Consider the following 21,189-nt stretch of genomic DNA (forward strand, 5'->3'; position numbering starts at 1 on the left):
TATTATATAGTACGCTGTAAGAGATCAGAATTTCAGAGCCATTTAAATACAATAACCCTCCAGTTAGGTTTTGTGCTGCAGCCAAGAACCTTCAGAAGGGAAGCAAGCAACGCTTTTAGAGTAATGTACAAGTATCAAACTGCAGAAGAAAAAAAATTACTTATCAAAATGGCGCGAAGTAAGAAGTACTCATTGTATCGATGAGCATTTAACACACCACCCAAGCATATGCAACCTGGAAGTGTTTTAGTTCCAACACCGACTTCTAAGCCTGAATAAAAGTCTTTCCTCTAAAAAACATCCCAGGAATCAACTTTAATAATTAAACACAGACAGTAATTAGTGAGTTAGAAGACTGACATTTCAACCTGACGAGGACAAGCTCTTCCATTTATTTATGATTCCTTTAACCTTTTACAGTACAGATATCCAGTACAAAATTTGTTTTAAAGAAATAATATCCTGATGTTTAATGCAGCTGCCAAAGTGTTTATATTATGGGAACAATTTCAGGAATTACGATTAAGAGAACAGCCCCACATATCAACTCCATTCCCTTGCTTGACTACAGAACTGACATAAGCTAGTGGAAGTCAGCAACCACCTTAAGCCATCTCTAAAGGCAGGAATTTCATTCGAGAGCCTCCCTGGTTTCCTATCATGCTAACCCTTGAGTAAGTTCAGAAGCATTTTAAACTCTCTAGTGATTACTCACCATCCAAATGCATGCTTTTATTCCATAAAAAAACACAAGACCACTCACCCTATTTCTACTCAATCACAGAGCAGCTCACAATTTAATGCAACACATCTATAAATAGGATCTACTCTGCATGGTTTGTGTGATGAAGCTACATTCTACTTATCGCCCTGGATCCCCTCTACCCAAACCCTTAGCTAAGCTACTGCAGTCTTATGTATATAAGACCTAAATCTATTAAGTCACTATAAAACAGGATTCAGGTTAACAAAGACATTTACATCCATTTAAAACACGTTTATATCACATTGGTAGAGTGTCCATTAAGACTGTCATCTGCTTAAACTAACTTTGTCTTTTTTTAATAATGAAGCTTTTTAATCTATTCTGGTAGAATACCACAGAAAGACCAATCAATCACCTTAGGTGCGTGCGCATACAGCACACACCTCAATATGAACACTGTCCAGAAAGAAATGCTGTAATTGTTATGCACCACCTTCTAAATTTTAAGCTACATTGTGAGTATCAAAGTGGTTCAAATTATTCCTCACTTAAGGTCATATGTCTAAAGCCACATACTCATACTCCTGCTTCACCTGCCATTAGGAAACTAACGATGCTGCCTATTAATACAATGGTCCCAATAAACGAACAGTGCAAGATTTACCAAGTCAGTATTTGACAAGCTCTGTTCCCAACAGATGAGAGCTTAAGAAACCAGAATTTTATTTATGACAGACCACAGAACTCTGGCTCTTCTCCCTTACCAGTCTCCAGATGGTATTTCGTTGTGGTATTAAGATCACTGCAACTTTTGAAGCGTTTTGTTAATTCTTCGGAGCAGTTAAGGGCTTTGATACAAATTGTTTTTGACTGCATTACTGATTAGTGAATTAGTAGCAATAACAGAAAGCCTTACCCTGCTGGGTCGTAGGTTCAATCGGCTGAGAGGCTGCCTGCAAGACTGGCTCAGAAGCAGAGGAGTCTCCCAGCACAGAGTTTAGAGAGTTCTCAACAGAGGCAGGGGTAGCTGCAGAGGGAGAAGGGAGAACACTAGGCTTGGATGAGGGAGTCGAGGCATTAGGGGAGTTTGGAGAAGGAGAAGCTTGAGGTCCAGAGAGTGACAGAGGTGGAAAGGAAGGCAGTGGGGGGGGAGGAGGTGGCGGAGGTGGAGTTGGACCTGAGGTAGGCGAAGGAGCTGGATAAGTCACATTTTCAGAAAGCCCATTAGGAGCTGTGGGAGATGTAGGCATTTGGGTCACTGGATTAGAAGCTGACACTGGGAGGACAGGTCTTGGACCAGTAGCTTTGCCTGGTGGACTGCTTATCATTACCGGAGGTGATGGGGGAAGGGGAGCGAAACTGGGCGCAGACCAAGCAACAGGCTTTGTATTTGGAGGCAACGTCGCTGGGGCATTCACAGGAGAAGGGGGCCGAGAACTTTTGTTGAGTGGACGAGGAACCGTAGCATAATGGGGAAGAACAGGGTGGAAAGCTGAGCCTAAAGATGTAGCAAAACGTGATGCAGAGTGCCTTAGAGGCGGTGTAGGGGGAGTGGAAGTCGGTGGTGCAGAAGTCACTACAGCATACTCCGATGTGGACTCTGACATTGGTGCTGAGACTGCTTTTGCATATGATGGAGGAGGTGCTGAAGGAGGCTGGCAACTGGAGTATTCAGGAAGTGGAGTGCTATACGGGGAGTTGTCGAAAGATGGAGCTGGACAGAAGATGGAAAGCAGCAGCAAAGGCAGGATAAAAAAAGGAGAAAGAGAAAAAGGGAGCTAATGAAGCAACAAAACCAGCATTCAAACAAAATGTATAAATGTAGACTACAGTTAGTACCAGAGGATTAGGCACAAGTGAAAATACTGTTAGGAAAGTTTTATACATTATCAACAGCTGCTTAATTTTACCAACCATTTTTGTGCCAACATTTGAATTTACAAATACGTTCTAGGACAAGTTTTCTCAAATCCCATCTGTGAGATGGTTAGATACAGGGTTGATTAATCAGTCTTATCAGCTTTTATCTTCTTGTTTTGTTGCAAATTGCAAGCAAGTGTAGTGATCTTAACATTTGGTACAAATTTTATTAGAAGAATTGTTAACGCAGGCAGCATGTAAATATTATCTCTTTTCCCTAGAGTACTAGAGTAAGCTCCATCACAAACTTCACAGTAGTTGGAATAAATCTACAAATAAAATCCTCTTCTACAGTAACTAGTTTGTTACACAGCATACTCTGACTTTTACCACAAGATGACTTCTTATTTAAATTGAGTTTGTTACTAAAGGACAAAGTGCTTGATTAATGTTCCATTACATTATCTAAGGGAAAGAGCTTCTAATTATCACTGGACACACTTCTAAAGGCAGTGTATTATCTTATCTACAAATTCATATAACACTTTTCACTGTAATTTACTACGATCATAAGTGAAGCAAAAGTTCATACTGAAAGGCATTTCTCATACTATGACTTCACCTTAGATACATACCCTCTATGTAAACATATTCAAGCTAGTTTTGTCAAATTATCTGATGAGAATAAGTTTAATAGAGCATACAACAACAAAATATTTAGAAATTTTAACTCATCATACATTAACCAATGCTGGAGGTGCCCAATATGATTCAAGTTCTTCATGCAATCAGGAAGTAAAGCAATGGAGCAAACGTATTTTTACATGTTTTATTTCAGGGTTAGTGGAAAATTATGACAGGAAAGTAATCTTGGACTTCTTGCCATAAGAAAGAAAGAAATTCCACCCCACAAGTTATATACTGACTGCTCTTGCACAGCTATACTCCCTGCCCTTGTTTGTCGCCTCCCATGCCATTACCCAAATACAGAGTATGGTACTTGAACACACTCGGTTTTGAAATTCTTACCAGCATTTGAAATTCTTCTCTCTCTTTCCCATTCCAATTGTTCCCTTTCCAACTGCTCTTGCCGTTCTCTTTCTTGCCTTTCCCGTTCAAGTCGTTCAAGTCTTTCTCGATCCTGCCTCTCCTTTTCCTGTCTCTCCCTTTCTAGGCGCTCTTGCCGTTCCCTTTCTTGCCGTTCTCGCTCCAGTTGTTCCTGTTCTAGGCGCTCTCTTTCAAGTCTCTCCCTTTCTAGCCTTTCTCTCTCCAGTCTCTCCCGTTCCATTCGTTCACGATCCAGCCTTTCTCGTTCCAGCTCTTTCTGCCTTTGTTGCTCTTGCAACTGTCTACAATCATGGAAAAAAAAAGAAAAGACTAAGCTGCAAAGTTAAAACCAAGAATATCAAATAACTGCTAGAGGACAAAAAGATAAAACAATGAACACTCTTTGCAACTGTAAGAACAAAAACATGGCATTTGTACCTACATACAATTCTAAACCATACACTTTATTTTTTGGAGCTGGATAACAGGTGTATTATATTTACAGTAAAAAGACTCATATACCCAGTTTCACAATATTCAATTGGTTAGGAGGAAAGACAGCTTTCAAGAGGTAGGAATAGAAAGCTATTGCTGATAATTCTCTCACTGATGCAATCTTGTGAGTTTGGGATATGGAGTTACATTTGTTCTTTGCATGGTATTTTATACTTGAAGCAGTGAATAACAGAAGAGTGAAATGGCAATATCATAAATCCCCATCAAAAAACACACATTAGATCTTTCACATAAACTAGTCGGCTAGTATTTATCCAAATTTTACAGAAGCAAAGTGCATACTTTATACATGTACATACTCTACACACTTGCTGACTACACGCACTGAAGTCTCATTAAAACGGGAGTTGAAAAAACTTCAGGGGAAAACTAGACATGATCATAAAAAAAAATAAAAAAATAGGGTGCAGCGGACATGGAAACCCTGCTGGGAGCTGGCAGGGTTTCCAGCCCTTAGCAGTCATTGGGAAGGAAAGCAGAGCAGGGGAAGATGTGGAGAGGAAGAAATCAAGTAAATAACCATGCAAATGAAACAGAATTTCCTAGGGTCAAGAAGTTGGGTGTTTGTTGTTATTGTTGTTCTTTAAGCATTTGTTGCCACTAGGTTGACTGGAAGAAAGGAATTTCCCACAAAAAAATATCAGGAAAAGCTATACACAACCCTATTTTTTTTTTCTTTTTTTTATATATATTTTCTCTATTTGTTTTTTAACAGTCAGATAAGATGCATGATTCTAGCCAGCTAAAACACAGCTTTTTGATTCTCAAAGTTTTTTTCATCTCTTGGGAGAGCTCACTACTAAAGATTGTCATTAGTACAATCAGAATAGAAGTTTCAGGAAAGGGAACCACAATAACTAAAAATATGGAAAAACATAGACCATTTTCTAATCTCAATTTCATGTTTTGCACTATAAAAAGAACTGAACAAGATTTTGCAGAAAGATTTCAGAGACATTTTAACGTAATTGTCAGAATCATCCTTACAACAACACACATATTCAATTGCAGTGATTAAGGCAGTAATTTTGCCAATGTAGTTAAAAGACTGCCTAATGCAAGAGATCTCTCCTCAGCCTGCAAAACAAGTCGATGTTGTCCAACATCTATAGCTGTTCAGTACTGTAACCAGCCTACACCCGTTACCTCCACATAAAATCAGTAAAATCTTTGAAAGCTGAACTTTACAGAACTAAGGAAAACTTTGCTGTGAACAGGAAGAAACTGAATTAAAAAAAATGAGACAGGCACTAAAAATAGTCATTACGCCAGAACTTTGTTTTCCAGAAACTCCGAGGACAAGAAAAATCAAGTCTTTAGGGTGCGATAAACAATGCTGATGGGTCTTTTTGTTTCAATCTCTTTTTCTCTCCCTTCCTGCTATGCAATGCATAGGTAAGAAAGATCCAAATAGCCTCAGGCTGTCCCATGAAACCATCTCAACAAGCTCTACTTGAAAACTAAACTATAACTTTGGATGGCTGGAAAGCCTTAGCTTATGCATTTAAAAAAAAAAAAAAAAAAAAAAAAAAAAAAAAAAAAAAACAATTTTAAGTCCACCTAGATCATGTCTCTGGAATGCAAACTTCACATAGACTTTGTAATAGCAGTATTCTACCGATTATTTATAACCTAAACCAAAAGCTAACTACTATATCTTATTCACATGTCTATCTCAGCTTATAACAATTTAGTCATAATCTAATCAATTTGTATGCCTTTGAAGAAATACTACTTCCTCAAAATAACCTGTCAGATAGATGAAATGACTTAAAAGCAAAGAGAATTGGAAGTAGTACATCTGGCTACTAACTAGGGAAAGGTCATGGGTTATACCAAAAACAGTAGAAGCCAGGCTATCAGGGACAAAATATGATGGGCATAAAAACTCTTTCCCTTATAACTACATTAGTACTAATGTAAACACATTACTATTAATTGTATGATGCACTTTTTTCCTTTCAGTATTTCCAAGTGTTTTTAAAAATCAGGAATCAGAAATCACACGTTTTTAAAAAACTCGCGTATTATACATGAAATAAATACTAATTTTCCCAAAAAATATAAATTTGTATCCACCTTAAAAGGATTAAGATTAGCAAAACCTCAGCAAAAATACTTTTAAATTATCAGAAGAAATAAAGGAACACATTTTACAAAGGATAAAAAAAATAACATTAACCTTGTCAGTATCCAAACTTCTACTAACCACTGCTAATAAGCCTCCCAAAAGATGTTACAAAAACAAAGCCATATCAATACTACTTTCTAGTAGTCACGCACCAAGTTCTCTTTGTTTAATAGTACTGCACCAATCTATGATATAATCTAAAACTGTAAGCAAACAGCAAGTATTTAATAATGACAGAAAATACAAGTATTCTGGTACTGAGTTTTGAGAACCTCTAACATTTTTGATTACTTACGACAGAAATCGGTCAACTTTTGGTCCATTACGTCCCTGAAAGACAACAGGTGGCTTGTATACCTTCATTACTCCTAATCTATACACTTATGCTTTCTGCTGTTCTTGGACTCTTTATTTATGAAGCAGTGATGACTTTGAAGTTATTTATAAATATTAACTCAATAAATTCCTCAGTATCATATTAGATACCGACTCTCTGACTCATATTCCTGACAATATATTTACCACGGCTGGAAGAGAAGGTAAATTTATATTCATGACTAGCACAGAGGCATGCTATGAACTAATAATATATTTTAAAATGCTAAGTAACTCTGAAGTTATTAACAAATACCTATGTGAAGTGAAGTAGCTCTCTTCCTAATAACCAGTAGAATTTCTATACATTGCCTAACACTGACATAATGAAAAATATCTCCTATGAAAATAGAAAGACTTTACTTTTGAGGATCCAAAATCAAAGCTGAAGTGTTTTAAAGTTTAATATTGATGTATTTAAATCAGAGCAAGTTAATGGAAGTTAACAGTTATCTTCAAATACTCCCATAGTTATTTTTATAGAGAAAGCACACAGCCTGCATTAAGGTTTTTAAAAAGAAAGTAATGAATTTATCAATTCACCAAATTAAATGATTTCATCGACCACCCAATCTGTAATCTTGGTCTCATAAAAACCTCAGTGTTTTACATTGCATATCTGCAATATCTAATGGCTTTATAAACTGTTATTCAATGCACAGTAAATAATGCAAACGTTCATGTGCAGCAAAATGAAGTAAAAGCACTACTTTAGCCCTTTTATTCAAAACATAAAGCATCTAAATGCTTTCTAAAATGGAAAAAACGTTGAACAAAAAGAGAGACACTTTTGTTGATAATGATCAAAATAATTCTTCTATTCACTGTTTCCACAAGATTGTTGAACAATGGTTACAAAAGCATCAGGTCACTTGAAGATCCCTTTAATATGCCATTCTTCACTGAGCACTCCTTTGGCAAAATGTTTGTGAGGAAATATTAGTGCCTGCAAAAGCCCTGAAGCTGCAAGCCCTGTAAATCTGAAATTAGCCCTACTTCAAGCAAAAGGTTGGAGTAGATGACCTCCACAGGATCCCATTACCAACTTGACATCTAAGCAGATTTTTGTCTGTGGACTTAGAATCACTGAAAACATATTTTAATAAACTCCTTTACAGTGGAGTTCGTCAAACAGTGCTGAATTCGGGTATACTTAATGGGAGGGATATGAGACCACAGCATTTAAGACAGCTATTACTAAGCCACATCTTAAACAGAAACCCTCACACCAACAGACACATTTCACAAGCAATAGACTCCACAAAGCCTACATTTCTCTTGAAATCACAATTCCATGCTCCTTTTTACACAATAACATTTATTCATTCCCTTCTCCTGCACTACCTCGTCTTCCTACTTCCTACAGAACTTAATTCTGCCCACACCATCTTTACCGAGACTGGAAATGTCACCTACAGATCTGCTAAAAGTAAGGCATACATAAACCTCTTTATTCCCAACTATTTACTACTCTCTCCGTTATGGTAGTAAGGCTATTGCTATTATAGTCTGGAAGCTTAGAGCTTATGCATTAAGTGTCTTTTAAGTTCTAGAGTGCACAAGCTCTAAGCTAGAACTGAACTGTATTATAACTATATGCTTACTGTAATGCATGGAGACTGCAGAGTCATTCGTGAAATGGTTTAACAAAATCGTACGTTTGTCTTCAACTTGATGACACAACAATTTTTTCCACAATGCGGCTATCAGCATGAGTAACTACTGGAATGCCAGTTCCCTATCCGTTTTCTTGAGGAAAATAAAAAATAAAAATCAAAAACAGGACCAGACTTCAAAGAGGACGTTATATTAGATGAAAACAAGTACAGCACACTGATAAAATGAGAAGTGAAGCCATAAGGATGTATCTAATAATACAGCCTTCTTGCATAAAGTTTCAAGAGACTTTTGGGGCTCTTAATATTGGGCAGCTTTTCTTTCTGGAGACATCCATCTACAATGCTTCTGTAAGAGTATTTCAGCATTATAAATTTCAATTAATACAGCTTTCTAAAGGAACAGAAGAGGAATTTTAAAAAAAATAAATTACTGTGGAACAGAAAAAGCTCATCAAAACAACATTTTAAAATCTGTCAATCTGTCAAAAATTAAAGTGACATAAAAAGAGACCTTTATCAAGACAGCAGGTTTAAAAGTAAACACATTAAACACAGATTTGTAATGGGCTTCTTGATATTCATTTTTGAACAAGGTAAATTTCAGATAGTGATCCCTGCTCACATTAAACGAGTGTCGTATATTCTAGGAAGAAGACAAGCATGACCAATTTTAATGTCAATACTTTGTTACACGTGTGTAGCTAATTAATCAAATATATAATATGAATCATTTCCAAATTAGGAATCTGTTTCTGCTCACCTCTACATAAAGAAGCAAAATTAAAAATATTAAATAGAAATATCTTCAGAGCCATTGCCAGTTAGATCCAGCATGCTAATTTATTTTTTCAGTTACCACTGAAAACCATTATGTGTATTTGCAGTGTCAAACTGGGTGACTTCCTATTTATTCAAGGACCCTGTTCCCTGCATCCGTACTGCACATGACCTAAACTGCTCCCAGCATCCCTTCTGGAAGGGAACAGCTAATCTCCTGGGAGTAACTTGATGGTAAAATAATTCAGGATTGCTTCACAGACAGCATGGTTAAGGCAGACCAAGGTCTATTTTTCAGTCAACCCAGTCTCATACCACCAACCTAGAGGACTTTGCCTTTTCACATACCCTAGTCCCAGACACTTCACATACTGCACTAACCCATATTGCAATGCAATAAAAATTATAGAATATCCTGAGTTGGAAAGGACACATAAGGATCATCAAGTCCAACTCCTGGAAAAAAAAAAAAAAAAAAAAAAAAAAAAAGGAGGAAAAAAGGACTATGGCAGCTAGGAAGTTTTTTTCCCAGAACTCGGCCACATGATTGATACATACTAATTATTAAAATGAACTGTGGAAAAAAATGAACATGTTAAAAATGCTACAGGGGACAGGACCCAGTGGCCTCTAGTTGAACAGACAACAGCTACATTAGGGGGAGTGCCAACTGGCCAGAGGAACAGTCTTCTCCCTGAGGGCAGCACAGCTATAACTAATATTGCTATAGTCGAAAATTAAACTACAAAAGGTTCTGTAAGTTTATACACCGGAAGCAGAAAATAAAGATTGTGGGGTGTTTCTTGTTTGTTTGTTTGTTTCTTTTTTTGGGTAATGAATTAAGATAGAAGAAAGGGGAACAAGCTATCCCACACAGTATTTTGATTTAGATATTTCGATCCACATCCAGTAAGAAAAATTGACGTTCCACTAGACGACTTATTTTCTATTTTCAAAGGTTAAAAGTTCCTTCCTTGCTTACTGATTTCCTCTTTATAAACATGTCTCAAAAACTGAAGTTCTAACAGTCGCTGGAAAAGTAATTAGTCTGGCTGAAAATGACAGCAGTGAAGTCTTCCATTTCCAATTTGAATTTCAATTCTTTCATGACAAGCCAGTAAGAGCAATCCTTGCAATCTGAGGACGGGTGGAGATTAAGAAGAAGGAACCAAGCAACAAAGTTTTTACACAGTAAAGCTGCATTACTGAAAATTGCAACCATATAAACGCTGCCCTAATGCAACAATTTTAAGTAATTTTTTAGTAATTTTAAGTCCTTGACATTTACTTTCTCATCATCAGTGACGAGTTACTGAATTCTTTAATAGAACAATTTGTTCTCTTACAGTACCATACCTTCTCTGGATGTCCAATTCTTCTTGTGATGGACCATTCTGTACTTGAGAGGGAAGCTGTGAATTCTGTCGAGGCAACGTAGGACCTAGAAGTGAAGACAGATCATTCATTATTTGGATTTCTTCTTTGGAGGGGGGTGGGAAAGCGAGGGGGTGAGCACAAAAAATCAAGGATAAAGGACAGCGATCACATGACGTAGGATCTGTCTGCTTCTGCTTCTTAAGCCAAACAAGCTCAACAACGTAATACAGCAAATAAAAGCTGCAACAAATGTTACCTGACATATCTGCAGAATGGCTTTATTTCACATGGATGGAAGTTTCACAGAAATGCAAAATAAATTTATATATATATGTGATAGCACTTAACAAAAGCTTTGAAAAGCACTCCAAGTCTGTTTCTTAAAACAATGGACAAATATTCTTGGAGGAACAGAAAAGGCTCAAAAAATTAAAAGCACTCACCTAAATAGAACACTGGAAATTAAAAAGAAAAAAGAAAGAACAAGGAGAAAAAACATCAGAACTTTATCACGAAATTGAGAGAAGGAAAGTAAGTATGTTTCTGTAAATCACACCAAAATTTACTCAAGATTTTAGCTTGTCAACTTGGATAGAAGCACTTCGTTTTTGCATAGGCAAGTATTGCATCCAAAGGAACAGAGGCATGCAGCAAATGTACAAACTGTGCATTCTGATAAATGCAAGAAATGTAAAAGAGAGAGACAACATTCATCTGTGACTTTTTGCTGATGATCAAGTCTGTGTTATAAGGCTTTCAAATTGTATATTAGATCCGTGCTTTATAGGCAAAGATGTTTGTATTCCTCATGAATCTCTATACAGCATGAAACCAATTAAAAAGTATTAACAGAAGTGAAGGATAGAGAATTTTTGAATTGTGTACAGTACAGTGAATTTGTCTGTAAAAATGGTCAGTGAAGCAGGAAATTATTTCAATGATAACTACGCTTCAGATTATGGAATTCTGAATCAAGAATTAAGAACAATCAACATTTATCCAGTTCTGAGGAGGTCTCGAAATGAAACAAACTTCTTCCAAAGATTCCACCAAACTAGTTAGAGTAGGGAAATTGCAATGAGATCTCATCCATCTCATTATGTCAAGACATTGAAGTTGTTTGCCATCTGAACTTGTGAAAGTCACCCAAAACACAAAGAGACCATGTATGATATATTGAGACCGCAAGAACAGTTGATCTGCATCAGATTCAGCAAGCAAGCGCCCTCTTTGAAGGTTACACGAAAAGATTCACGTACTTAGAACAGCACAGTATTGCCTTCGCTGTGGTCATAAAGAAAATGATAAATTTGTTTACAATCTACTCTATAGTTAATACATAATGCAAACTGACTTATAAAAGACAGAAGCAGAAAGCATTACAGAGGTTGTCTTTCTTAGTTCTTCTTTTTAGCAATCATTAGGTCCTCATGTTTAAGTGTATAATGATGCAATGGATGTACTATTTTGCTTGGAGTATATCTCCAAGAGCTATCCACAGATGTGAATTTATATTATTCTTAATGCAAAACACCTAACTGCAATGATAATTAATAATAAAGTTATCAATAAAATAGAAACATCTGTCATATTGCTCACCTGGAAAACTTCTTGACTTTAAAACTTCCAATGTTACAAGTCCCTCCACTCTCATCTCCTCTTTGTGACAGGTGTTAGGCTTTTATGCCTATTAAGCCATGACTGCAGCTCCCAAGCAGCCAGGGAAGCAGCCCATATGTTTGCATGCTGCAGCCTTTCACAGACTTTGGGAATTAGACAACCCAGTGGCAGCTGTGTAAAGATGCTAGATACCATTACTGCTTGCTACATCTAATATATTTCCTTCCCTAAGATCTGTCATTTCTCAGTACAAGTCACAATAATCTAAGCATTAAAAATAAACAAGCAAAAACCAAAAATATAAAAACCATCTTTTGTTCATACTGTTATCCCTAGGTTCACGCCCAGTACACCTAGCCAATAAGCAGCTGCAACAGACATGAAGGTCTTTTAATTCATTCTGTACAACCAGGTGCTTAGCAAGCTTCTGCAAAGCACACACGTCTGACTTAGGTACTATTATTTATGCACAGTCAACTTGTGAAACAATCTCCCTTGCTACTTCTGATTGTTTTTTCTAGTTTGCCCAGCTTACCTCCTACTGAGCGTGTGGTACAGATGTCCAGCAGGGGGGGCACCTCAACCAATTCCCCAATTTTAATACCCTTTCATCTAGTGACCCTTAATAAGCAAAAGGTTACTATGAGTCACTCTGAAACGTTCCTTCAGCCACTTCCTTATTGTTGTTTTCATCCTTATCTCCTTTGGTTTTGTTAGCTCAAGGCTACAGCTCAGGACTACAACACTACAGCCACTTACCAATTGGAACTATTTGGTACTGAAACGCAGAAGAAACAAAAACTTGGAACCTCCACCTGCTTAGTCTCCTGCATTAACTAGTCTCGAACAGAGTATTATTAGATATTCACACCATGCTGCAGTGGCTGACTTCATACTGTCACTCTGCAGCCCTTCTGCTGGTGCCCCCTCCTCATTCCTTCTTGTGCTGTCACCCTCAGAAACAAATCATCTCACTGTTTGTGCTCACTGCTCATCCACTGCTTATGGAAGACTGAGATGGGACAGAAGGGAAATGAAGTGGCAGAGACCAGTTGTTGTAATTTGGCTTTGTTATTCTACAAGCAGAATTTCATAGTAAAATCTGTTCTCACAACCTCCAGCTTTTCACTCTCAGTCAAAAAGTCGCCATTTGCCTTGCAGAACGTGACCTGGGAAGCCGACCTACTCCAGTAAGCTCCGGTGCTTTTTATAATCTATACATGCAAGAAAGCTGAAGGCAATCACCTGCAAAGCAGCTGACACAGTTGGTTTTATTACTTATATATACTTTTTACCAGGAAAAAATGCAACCTTAGTAGACCAAAGGCTTTCAAGAAAGAAATGGTGAGCTACCAAGCCATTAGGAATGTTCACCAAGGAAATCCCCTCTGAGTCCCCTACTGAAGTAGCCACCATGCTGATGGACGCTGGCAAGTTAAAGGTATGTACCCAGGGGGAAAGGTATCTTTTACGCTATAAAATTAATTTACTCCAAGAAGTCACGACCACCACTTCCTTGCTAAAACAGCACTGTCCAGACAGGGGGACAGATGCTATAAACAAACAAGCAGGAGCTAGGTGATAAAAAGCTTTCTTTAATGTTTCTGAACGCTTCAGGATACATCAGCGATATCAAGCGCCCAGAGAAATATTCACAGATCCTGCCTGGACAAAAAGTCTGTTCCATCAACAGAATCTCTTTATCTTCAAAGACCAGTACAAGCCAAGTAGAAAAGGCTGAATCATCTACTCATTTCAAGTTTTAAGGAAAATCTAACATCTTTCTTTTTCTAAAGAAACTACAGATGGTGCAGTCTGTGGTGTACTTTGACAAAGGATATAATTTCATATACTAATTTGTTCAGCAGTAGTTCAGTTTATAGGTTTTCTGCTTTTCAGCTTATTCTCACGTTTGCATCACCCTTCCTCTACAACAGTTGGGGCACCTATCTAGTGAGAGATGGACTGAAACTCCAATGCATTAAAAATCCCGGGGGGAAAGCATGAAAAAATTGTTTTCCCCAGCTAAATCAGGACCTGATCTGGTTCTTCCCACAGCCATGGAGACAGCTATGCTGGCATAGCTCAACGAATGACACCCAGCTGCTGGGGACTGCTTGAGCCAAACTGAGCATCCCCTTTTTAAACCACAAGCAGTGTTGTAGTTTACCAAGTTCCTTAACTTCCTTTTCACCTCAAATTGACTTCTTACCTCTATGTCCCTTCAAGAGCTGAATTTATTAATTCCCGTTGCACAACACTATGAAAGTATAGTTGGCAAATTGACAATAGAAACACGTTTTTCTCAGTGCCTTTCCAGGTTTTTTCCCTGGTGTTTGGGAATATATTGTCTACTTTGGAGTTTCACCTGAAACTCTCCACCCCGCTTCTTTTAAAATCACTTGTCTGATGTTAGCAGTGTTGACAAAGCACCAGAAGACATTGCATTCCTACCCTAAGAAAAAACAGGATATTTACTGTTCAAGATAGGAATAATACATGTATTGCGGGTTATATACCTATAATGTGTATTTTCGTTTAGCTGGACAGACTTCCTTGGGAGGTGGCAATATAAGGATAGGCCAAGCCAACATGCACACACCTGCAATTACTGTACTGTTCATTTAAAGACAGTCTAAGAGTACAATCTTTTTTTTTTTAATCTAGTATCTTCATAAAAACTTAGTCAACTGGATGACACGAGAATTTTAGTTTAAGATCTCATTTTTGCCTTAGAGAAACAATTATATAAACAACCCAGTAATTAAGAATTTCTACCAGTTCATTTCTCAGTGTATCAGTGCCAAAGCTAAGCAACATACCAGTCGTATAGTCTGATAGTCAAAGCAAAGTACGAATGACACGAAAGCAGACAGCAAGTTAATTTGTATAGACATATGCTATAAAGATAAGTATCGCGTAACAGTGAAAACCTTTTCAAAAGACGATAAAGGACAATTTGAGCACACCTACTAAGCAAAGAGCACACCCCAGGCAAAAGTTCAAAGGCAGAGTTAAAAGATGTATTTCTGTTGTGGAATATAAGAATGTTTTTTGTTTGTTTGTTTTGTTTTTAAATAAACCAAGTGATGTATTTTAATAAATGCTTGAAGATTTTTCTAAGTGAATGGAAAGCAGACTTTTTCAGAGAGTGATACATGGAAGTAATAGGAAAAGTGATCATGGGGAAATGACCTCTTTCACTTCACTCTACTTCCTTCTCCTCCTATTCAGAGCCTGTCCTATTGTAGAGCATTACAGAACAGAATTTAGGGAAAGTTGTTAACTAGTGTTTAGCAAAGGTAAAGTGGCATCTAGACCTCTCATCTAGACCTGGATTTGTATTATGGATTATAAGCAAGGCTACAATGGTCAAACACTAGGGCATTAACAAGCAACAAAACTGCTCTAGTACTTCTATTCAAGCTAATTACTTTCCAATTAAGACTTCCCATTCCTTCAAATATCTGCCTCTTCATATGTGACTCCCATTTTATAAGTGCTTTCAGTTGATTTAATTGACTCATTTTGATTTATTTTAGCTAATGGTGATTATGTTGCTTTTCCTGTATAGAAATTAATGTTTTTCATTTCACTTCACAGGTACTTTTAGCTGCACAAGGTAGTAAGAAGGGGCCAAGGATAACAAAAACATTCAATAAAGCATATTTGAATTTGAGTACAGATAAGCTTTCTATTGAAGGGAGCAGAGCCTCTTATCAATGCCAACAGAGCCTTGGAAACAAGGCTGTTGGGTGTTACACTTGGCTTGGGAACAAGCTTGCTTGGTGGCCCTCAGCAAGCTTGTGGCTTCCCTCTCTGCTTCCCTCTTTTATGTAGGGGGAGACAGAGACAAAGCTTCTAGAACAGAGTGCTAAGGTCACTCCTACAAACTTAACAAAATTATTTTAAGGTATCAAAGGTTAAATTTATCAGCACCATCAGTAAGATATTCATTACTTGTTTCCCCAGTTCTGTAAAAGTTTCTTTAAGTAACAATGTTATCGGTGATAACTGACAATTTTTTATTAATACCAAAAAATTGAGCCTTTATAATCTACAGTTATGTTCATGAATGTATGACAACGCCCTGATTACAAAAGATGTCAGATGTAATATAGCTGCAACTTCTACTCGTAATATTTAAGACAAGAACATGAACCCTTCTTGACACTCCCTGATGTTTATTAAACAAAACATTATTCATAAAACTACTATACTTCTATCTATGGCTGCCCTGCAGTCAAGACCAACTCAAATTTTAATGAAGTTCTTTTTGGTTGCCCACCCATACTGTAACACTTTCACTTGATTCAACACTAATCCTTGAGAATGACAAAAATCACCAAAGATACCACGACGGCAATGCTTAAAGGTGAGCATAACCCTGAAAACTTGGGGAAAAAAAAAAAAAAAGGAAGTATTTTGTCCAATAAACAGTTAAAACTTATTTTAGATCAGTATTTTGGCCAATAAATCAGAATTATAGAAGCTAGTAACTACAAAAAAAATATTTAATCAATGCCATACTTAAAATAAAAAGAAAAAATTACTATCAAAAATAGATCTCTTCTCCTGCTTCTGACAACCCAGGTAATAATAGCACATCACACTACAGCTGCTCTGACAAGCAGTGCTGACAGCCTGTTCCAGGAGGCTGCCAGAGTACAGGTACAGCATAATTACTTCACTACAAAATCCTTTTTCTCTTGAAACAAGCTGTAGCATGATGTGAAACAACAGTGTGGGAAATATTTTGAGCTCTTCTCCCCCTCTTCCTTATTCCTCCCCATAAATTTCTCATTTCAGCCTTCTATAGTCTCTACACATACTCCAATTAGGCAACTGCAGTTTTCATCCCGGTTTGCATTTTCCAAAGATACTAAATTATTCACTCTATAAGTAACTACCTTCCCCTATAAGGGGTGATTTAATGAACGATCTTCATTGTAAGAGAAAGGATCACAGATCAGTGTATTTTCGAAGCTGTGGATAAAGCATGCATCTTTTCTCCATAAAAGTTTGGTCATTAATAATTGAACAACTAAACTTCTATGGTTACTAAAGATTTTAAAGAAAAGTAACCTCAATTTTGTTTTTACTGTTAGACCAGCAAAATACAGAGATTGGGGTGGGGAACTATATTTCTTTCTCTTCCTCCTATGAATTAAAGCGTCTCCTAAGGCAATATTAGAACAGTTTCACTGAAAACATTCCTATCCTGGTCCTTCTATCTAGAATGCCCTAAAATCATGTAAAGTTGTAACAAAGATGAAATTAACTGTTAAATATTCATACAAAAAAACAAAACAAAACAAAAAAAAAACATAACGAATGTAAGATACATTGAGTTACATTAGAAAGAATCAAAATAGCCTTGTTGACAGTTACATCTTTCAAGCATCCCTTCTTCTTCTGCAAACAAACAACCCAAAGTACCACCTCAAATGTAAATTACACGTATCAATCTCATACTTGTTTTCTTTTTTTCTTAACAAGGTCTTTTTGGGGCTGAAGACTGATGCCCCACAAAATAATACCTCTTCCCACTGAACTGGAAGGTACTTTTTGCATCAAATCTCAATATGATAAGTAACTGGAGAAGTCACTCATCACACTCCTTCAGCAACTGGAGAAAGGGAAATATCACTCACATTTTTAAAAATGGTAGAAAGGAGGACCCAGGGAACTACAGACTGGTGAGTCTCCCCTCTGTGCCTGGCAAGATCACCAAACAGATCCTCCAGGAAGCAATGTCAAGGCACATGCAGGACCAGGAGGTGATCTGAGACAGCCAGCATGGCTTCACCAAGGGCAAATCCTGTCTGACCAATCTGATGGCCTTCTGTGATGGAGCGACTGCATCAATCGACAAGGGAAGACTGACTGACTTCTATAAGGCCTTTGACAGGGTCCTATATTACATCTTTATCTCTAAAATTGTTAAGAGTTTGGAGGGTGGATAAAAAAAAATTGGCTGGACAGCCATACTCAGAGAGTTGAGGTCATTGGCTCTATGTCCAGGTGGAGGCCAGTGACAAGCAGTATCCCTCAGGGCGTCCATCTTGGGACCGGTGCTGTTTAGTATCTTTAGAAACGACAAAGACAATAGGATTGAGTGCACCCTTAGCAAGTTTGCACGTGACACCAACCTGTGTGGTACAGCTGATACAACAGAAGGAAGGGATGCCATTCAAGAGGACCTGGACAAGCTTGAGAATTGGGCCCCCATGAACCTAACGAGGTTCAACAAGTCCAGGTGCAAAGTGCTTCATCTGGCTCAGGGCAATTCCAGAGATGAGTACAGACTGGGAGAAGAACTCATTGGGATGAGACCTGCAGAGAAGGACTTGGGGGTTCTGGTGGATGAAAAGCTTGATGTGAGCCAGCAGTGAGTGCTTGCCGCCCAGAAGGCCAACTGTGTCCTGGGCTGCATCACCAGAGGAGTGGGCAGCACAAGAAGGATGTGGAGCTGTTATAGCAGGTCCACAGGAGGATCACAAGGATGATCGGAGTGCTGGAGCACCCCTCCTATGAAGAAATGGTGAGAGCTGATGGTGTTCAACCTGAAGAAGAGAAGGCTCCTCAATGCATCCTTTCAATACTTAAAGGGTTTTTATAGAAAAGACAGAGCAACTTTTTTACACTGGCAGATTGCGATAGCATATAGGGAAATGGTTTTACACTAAAAGAAGGGAGATGTAGATGAGATGTCAAGATGAAATTCTTCACTCAGAGGGTGGTGAGGCACTGGCACCGGTTGCCCAGAGAAGTTGTGGATGCCCCATGCCTGGAGGTGCTCAAGACCAGGCTGGATGGGGCTTTGGGCAGCCTGGTGTGGTGAGAGGTGTCCCTGCCCATGGCAGGGGGTTGGAACTAGGTAATCTTTTAGGTCCCTTCCAATGAAAGCTGCTCTATGATTCTGTGATACATCTTCCCATCTCCCAAAGCATAATTTACTTATTTGCCCTTATTCCTTCAAAGGAATAATCAATTTTCTCAGACATTGGAGAATTTTCTCACTCATGTCATTTCCTTTCATTGTGGCTCTTCTCTCATTCCAGAGTCACTTTGATAACAACACTGAGCTCTATTTAATGCAGATATGAATTTTTTTGTAATGCGATGCAAAACCTATACAGAAACCAGTCATCTTTATTCAAGACATTTAAGACCATTCACTGAGTACCCAAACAAACAGCATGCAACCTTAAAGCCAGAAAACCTCTTTAAATGATCTCTTGAACTGCTGACACATTTGTGATTTGATTAAGGTGCAGTAAATTTGCAGTAATTGCCTCAGACAATTATTTAATGAAACAAAGTCTTTCAAAATTCTCCCGAGTATCAACTGAAGAAAGTTTGGTTCATTTTTTTTGTTTTGTTATGTTTCCCACAGCAATCTCCTCAAGAAACTGGCTGCTCATGGCTTGGACTGGCGTAAGCTTCATTGGGTTAAAAACTGGCTGGATAGCCGGGCCCAAAGAGTCGTGGTAAATGGAGTCAAGTCCAGTTGGAGGCCAGTCACTAGTGGCGTCCCCCAGGGCTCGGTGCTGGGGCCGGTCCTCTTTAATATCTTCATCGATGATCTGGACGAGGGCATCGAGTGCACCCTCAGTAAGTTTGCAGATGACACCAAGTTAGGTGCGTGTGTCGATCTGCTCGAGGGTAGGACGGCTCTGCAGGAGGATCTGGATAGGCTGCACCGATGGGCTGAGGCCAACTGCATGAAGTTCAACAAAGCCAAGTGCCGGGTCCTGCACCTGGGGCGCAACAACCCCAAGCAGAGCTACAGGCTGGGAGCTGAGTGGCTGGAAAGCTGTGCAGTGGAAAGGATCTGGGGGTGCTGGTTGATGCCCACCTGAACATGAGCCAGCAGTGTGCCCAGGTGGCCAAGAAGGCCAACGGCATCCTGGTTGTGTCAGGAATGGTGCAGCCAGCAGGAGCAGGGAAGTGATCGTCCCACTGTACTCAGCTCTGGTGAGGCCGCACCTCGAGTACTGTGTTCAGTTTTGGGCCCCTCGCTACAAGAAGGACATCGAGGTGCTTGAGTGAGTCCAGAGAAGGGCAAAGAAGCTGGTGAGGGGCCTGGAGAACAAGTCCTACGAGGAGCGGCTGAAGGAGCTGGGCTTGTTCAGCCTGGAGAAAAGGAGGCTCAGGGGCGACCTTATTGCTCTCTACGGGTACCTTAAAGAAGGCTGTAGCGAGGTGGGGGTTGGTCTGTTCTCCCACGTGCCTGGTGACAAGACGAGGGGGAATGGCCTAAAGTTGCACCAGGGGAGGCTTAGGTTGGATGTTAGGAAGAACTTCGTTCCAATGTCTAACAACCCTTTTGGTAAAGGGCTGCCCAGGGAAGTGGTGGAGTCACCATCCCTGGAGGTCTTTTAAAAGATGTTTAGATGTAGAGCTGAGTGATATGGTTTAGTGGAGCACTGGTCAGTGTTAGGTCAGAGGTTGGACTCAGTGATCTTGGAGGTCTCTTCCAACCTAGATGATTCTGTGATTTTGAGTACATTTCCTAAAAGGTATGTGGTATGGGTTTGTAGCTATAGTAGCCTACCTTAATATTCCAGGCTAATACACACTCCTGCATATTGTCTTTCTTTTCTGGTGTGCAGGTAGCCTACAGTCTGCTCAACTAGCCAGAGGAATAGGGTCTGGTTGCATAGCTGCTAGTTAATACAACCACTCAAAGCAGAACTGAGTGGAAACCCACTGACTTTTGTATTTATTTAAATAACTGGAGTTCAAACTTAAAAGAAAATACAATGATCACATGTTCAGGTACTGTAGATCAGGGAGAGAAAAGACTAGACGTGCAGCATATTTCAAGCAATTCCACTGACAAGGCAGCCATCACTTTATAGTCCTTTGAGACATATGTACCATGTTGTTTTTTAATAAGAAAATTGCCAGTTGCAGTTATGGCTTTATTCTACTCTAACTTCAAACACTTTCACTCTGCATTCTAAACTCATTAGAATGACAAAAAGGCTGTCACTGTACTCTGTGCTACATGCACCACTTCTTTGCTTTTGCAGATCCACTAGAGGGAGGGAAACCCTCAATAAAATTTCAAAGAATGCCAGTAAAGACCATTGACATTTTTCAAATATATTCAGGAGAGGGAGACTATATAATTTCAAAAGAGAGAGTGCGGT

At 38.7% G+C, this 21,189-nt stretch overlaps 1 protein-coding gene across 8 annotated transcripts in view; it reads right to left on the reverse strand.

Annotated features, from left to right (window-relative positions):
• Positions 1–21,189, reverse strand: part of ENAH (ENAH actin regulator) — an 86,889-nt gene that overhangs the window by 17,775 nt on the left and 47,925 nt on the right. For 2 of the 8 annotated variants that reach the window (XM_084284890.1, XM_084284889.1), the window contains exons 4-6: positions 10,388–10,472; positions 3,596–3,915; positions 1,623–1,733 (exon numbers count right to left, since the gene is read on the reverse strand). In XM_084284890.1, coding sequence (XP_084141016.1) covers positions 1,623–1,733; positions 3,596–3,915; positions 10,388–10,472 — 516 coding nt within the window. Of the gene's footprint in view, positions 1–1,622; positions 2,421–3,595; positions 3,916–6,555; positions 6,659–10,387; positions 10,473–21,189 lie in introns of those variants that run through there. The other 6 variants (XM_084284886.1, XM_084284885.1, XM_084284888.1 and 3 more) reach the window with 3 other exon arrangements.

The sequence above is a fragment of the Netta rufina genome, assembly GCF_964035555.1.
Source record: "Netta rufina genome assembly, chromosome: 3".
Lineage (NCBI taxonomy): Eukaryota > Metazoa > Chordata > Aves > Anseriformes > Anatidae > Netta > Netta rufina.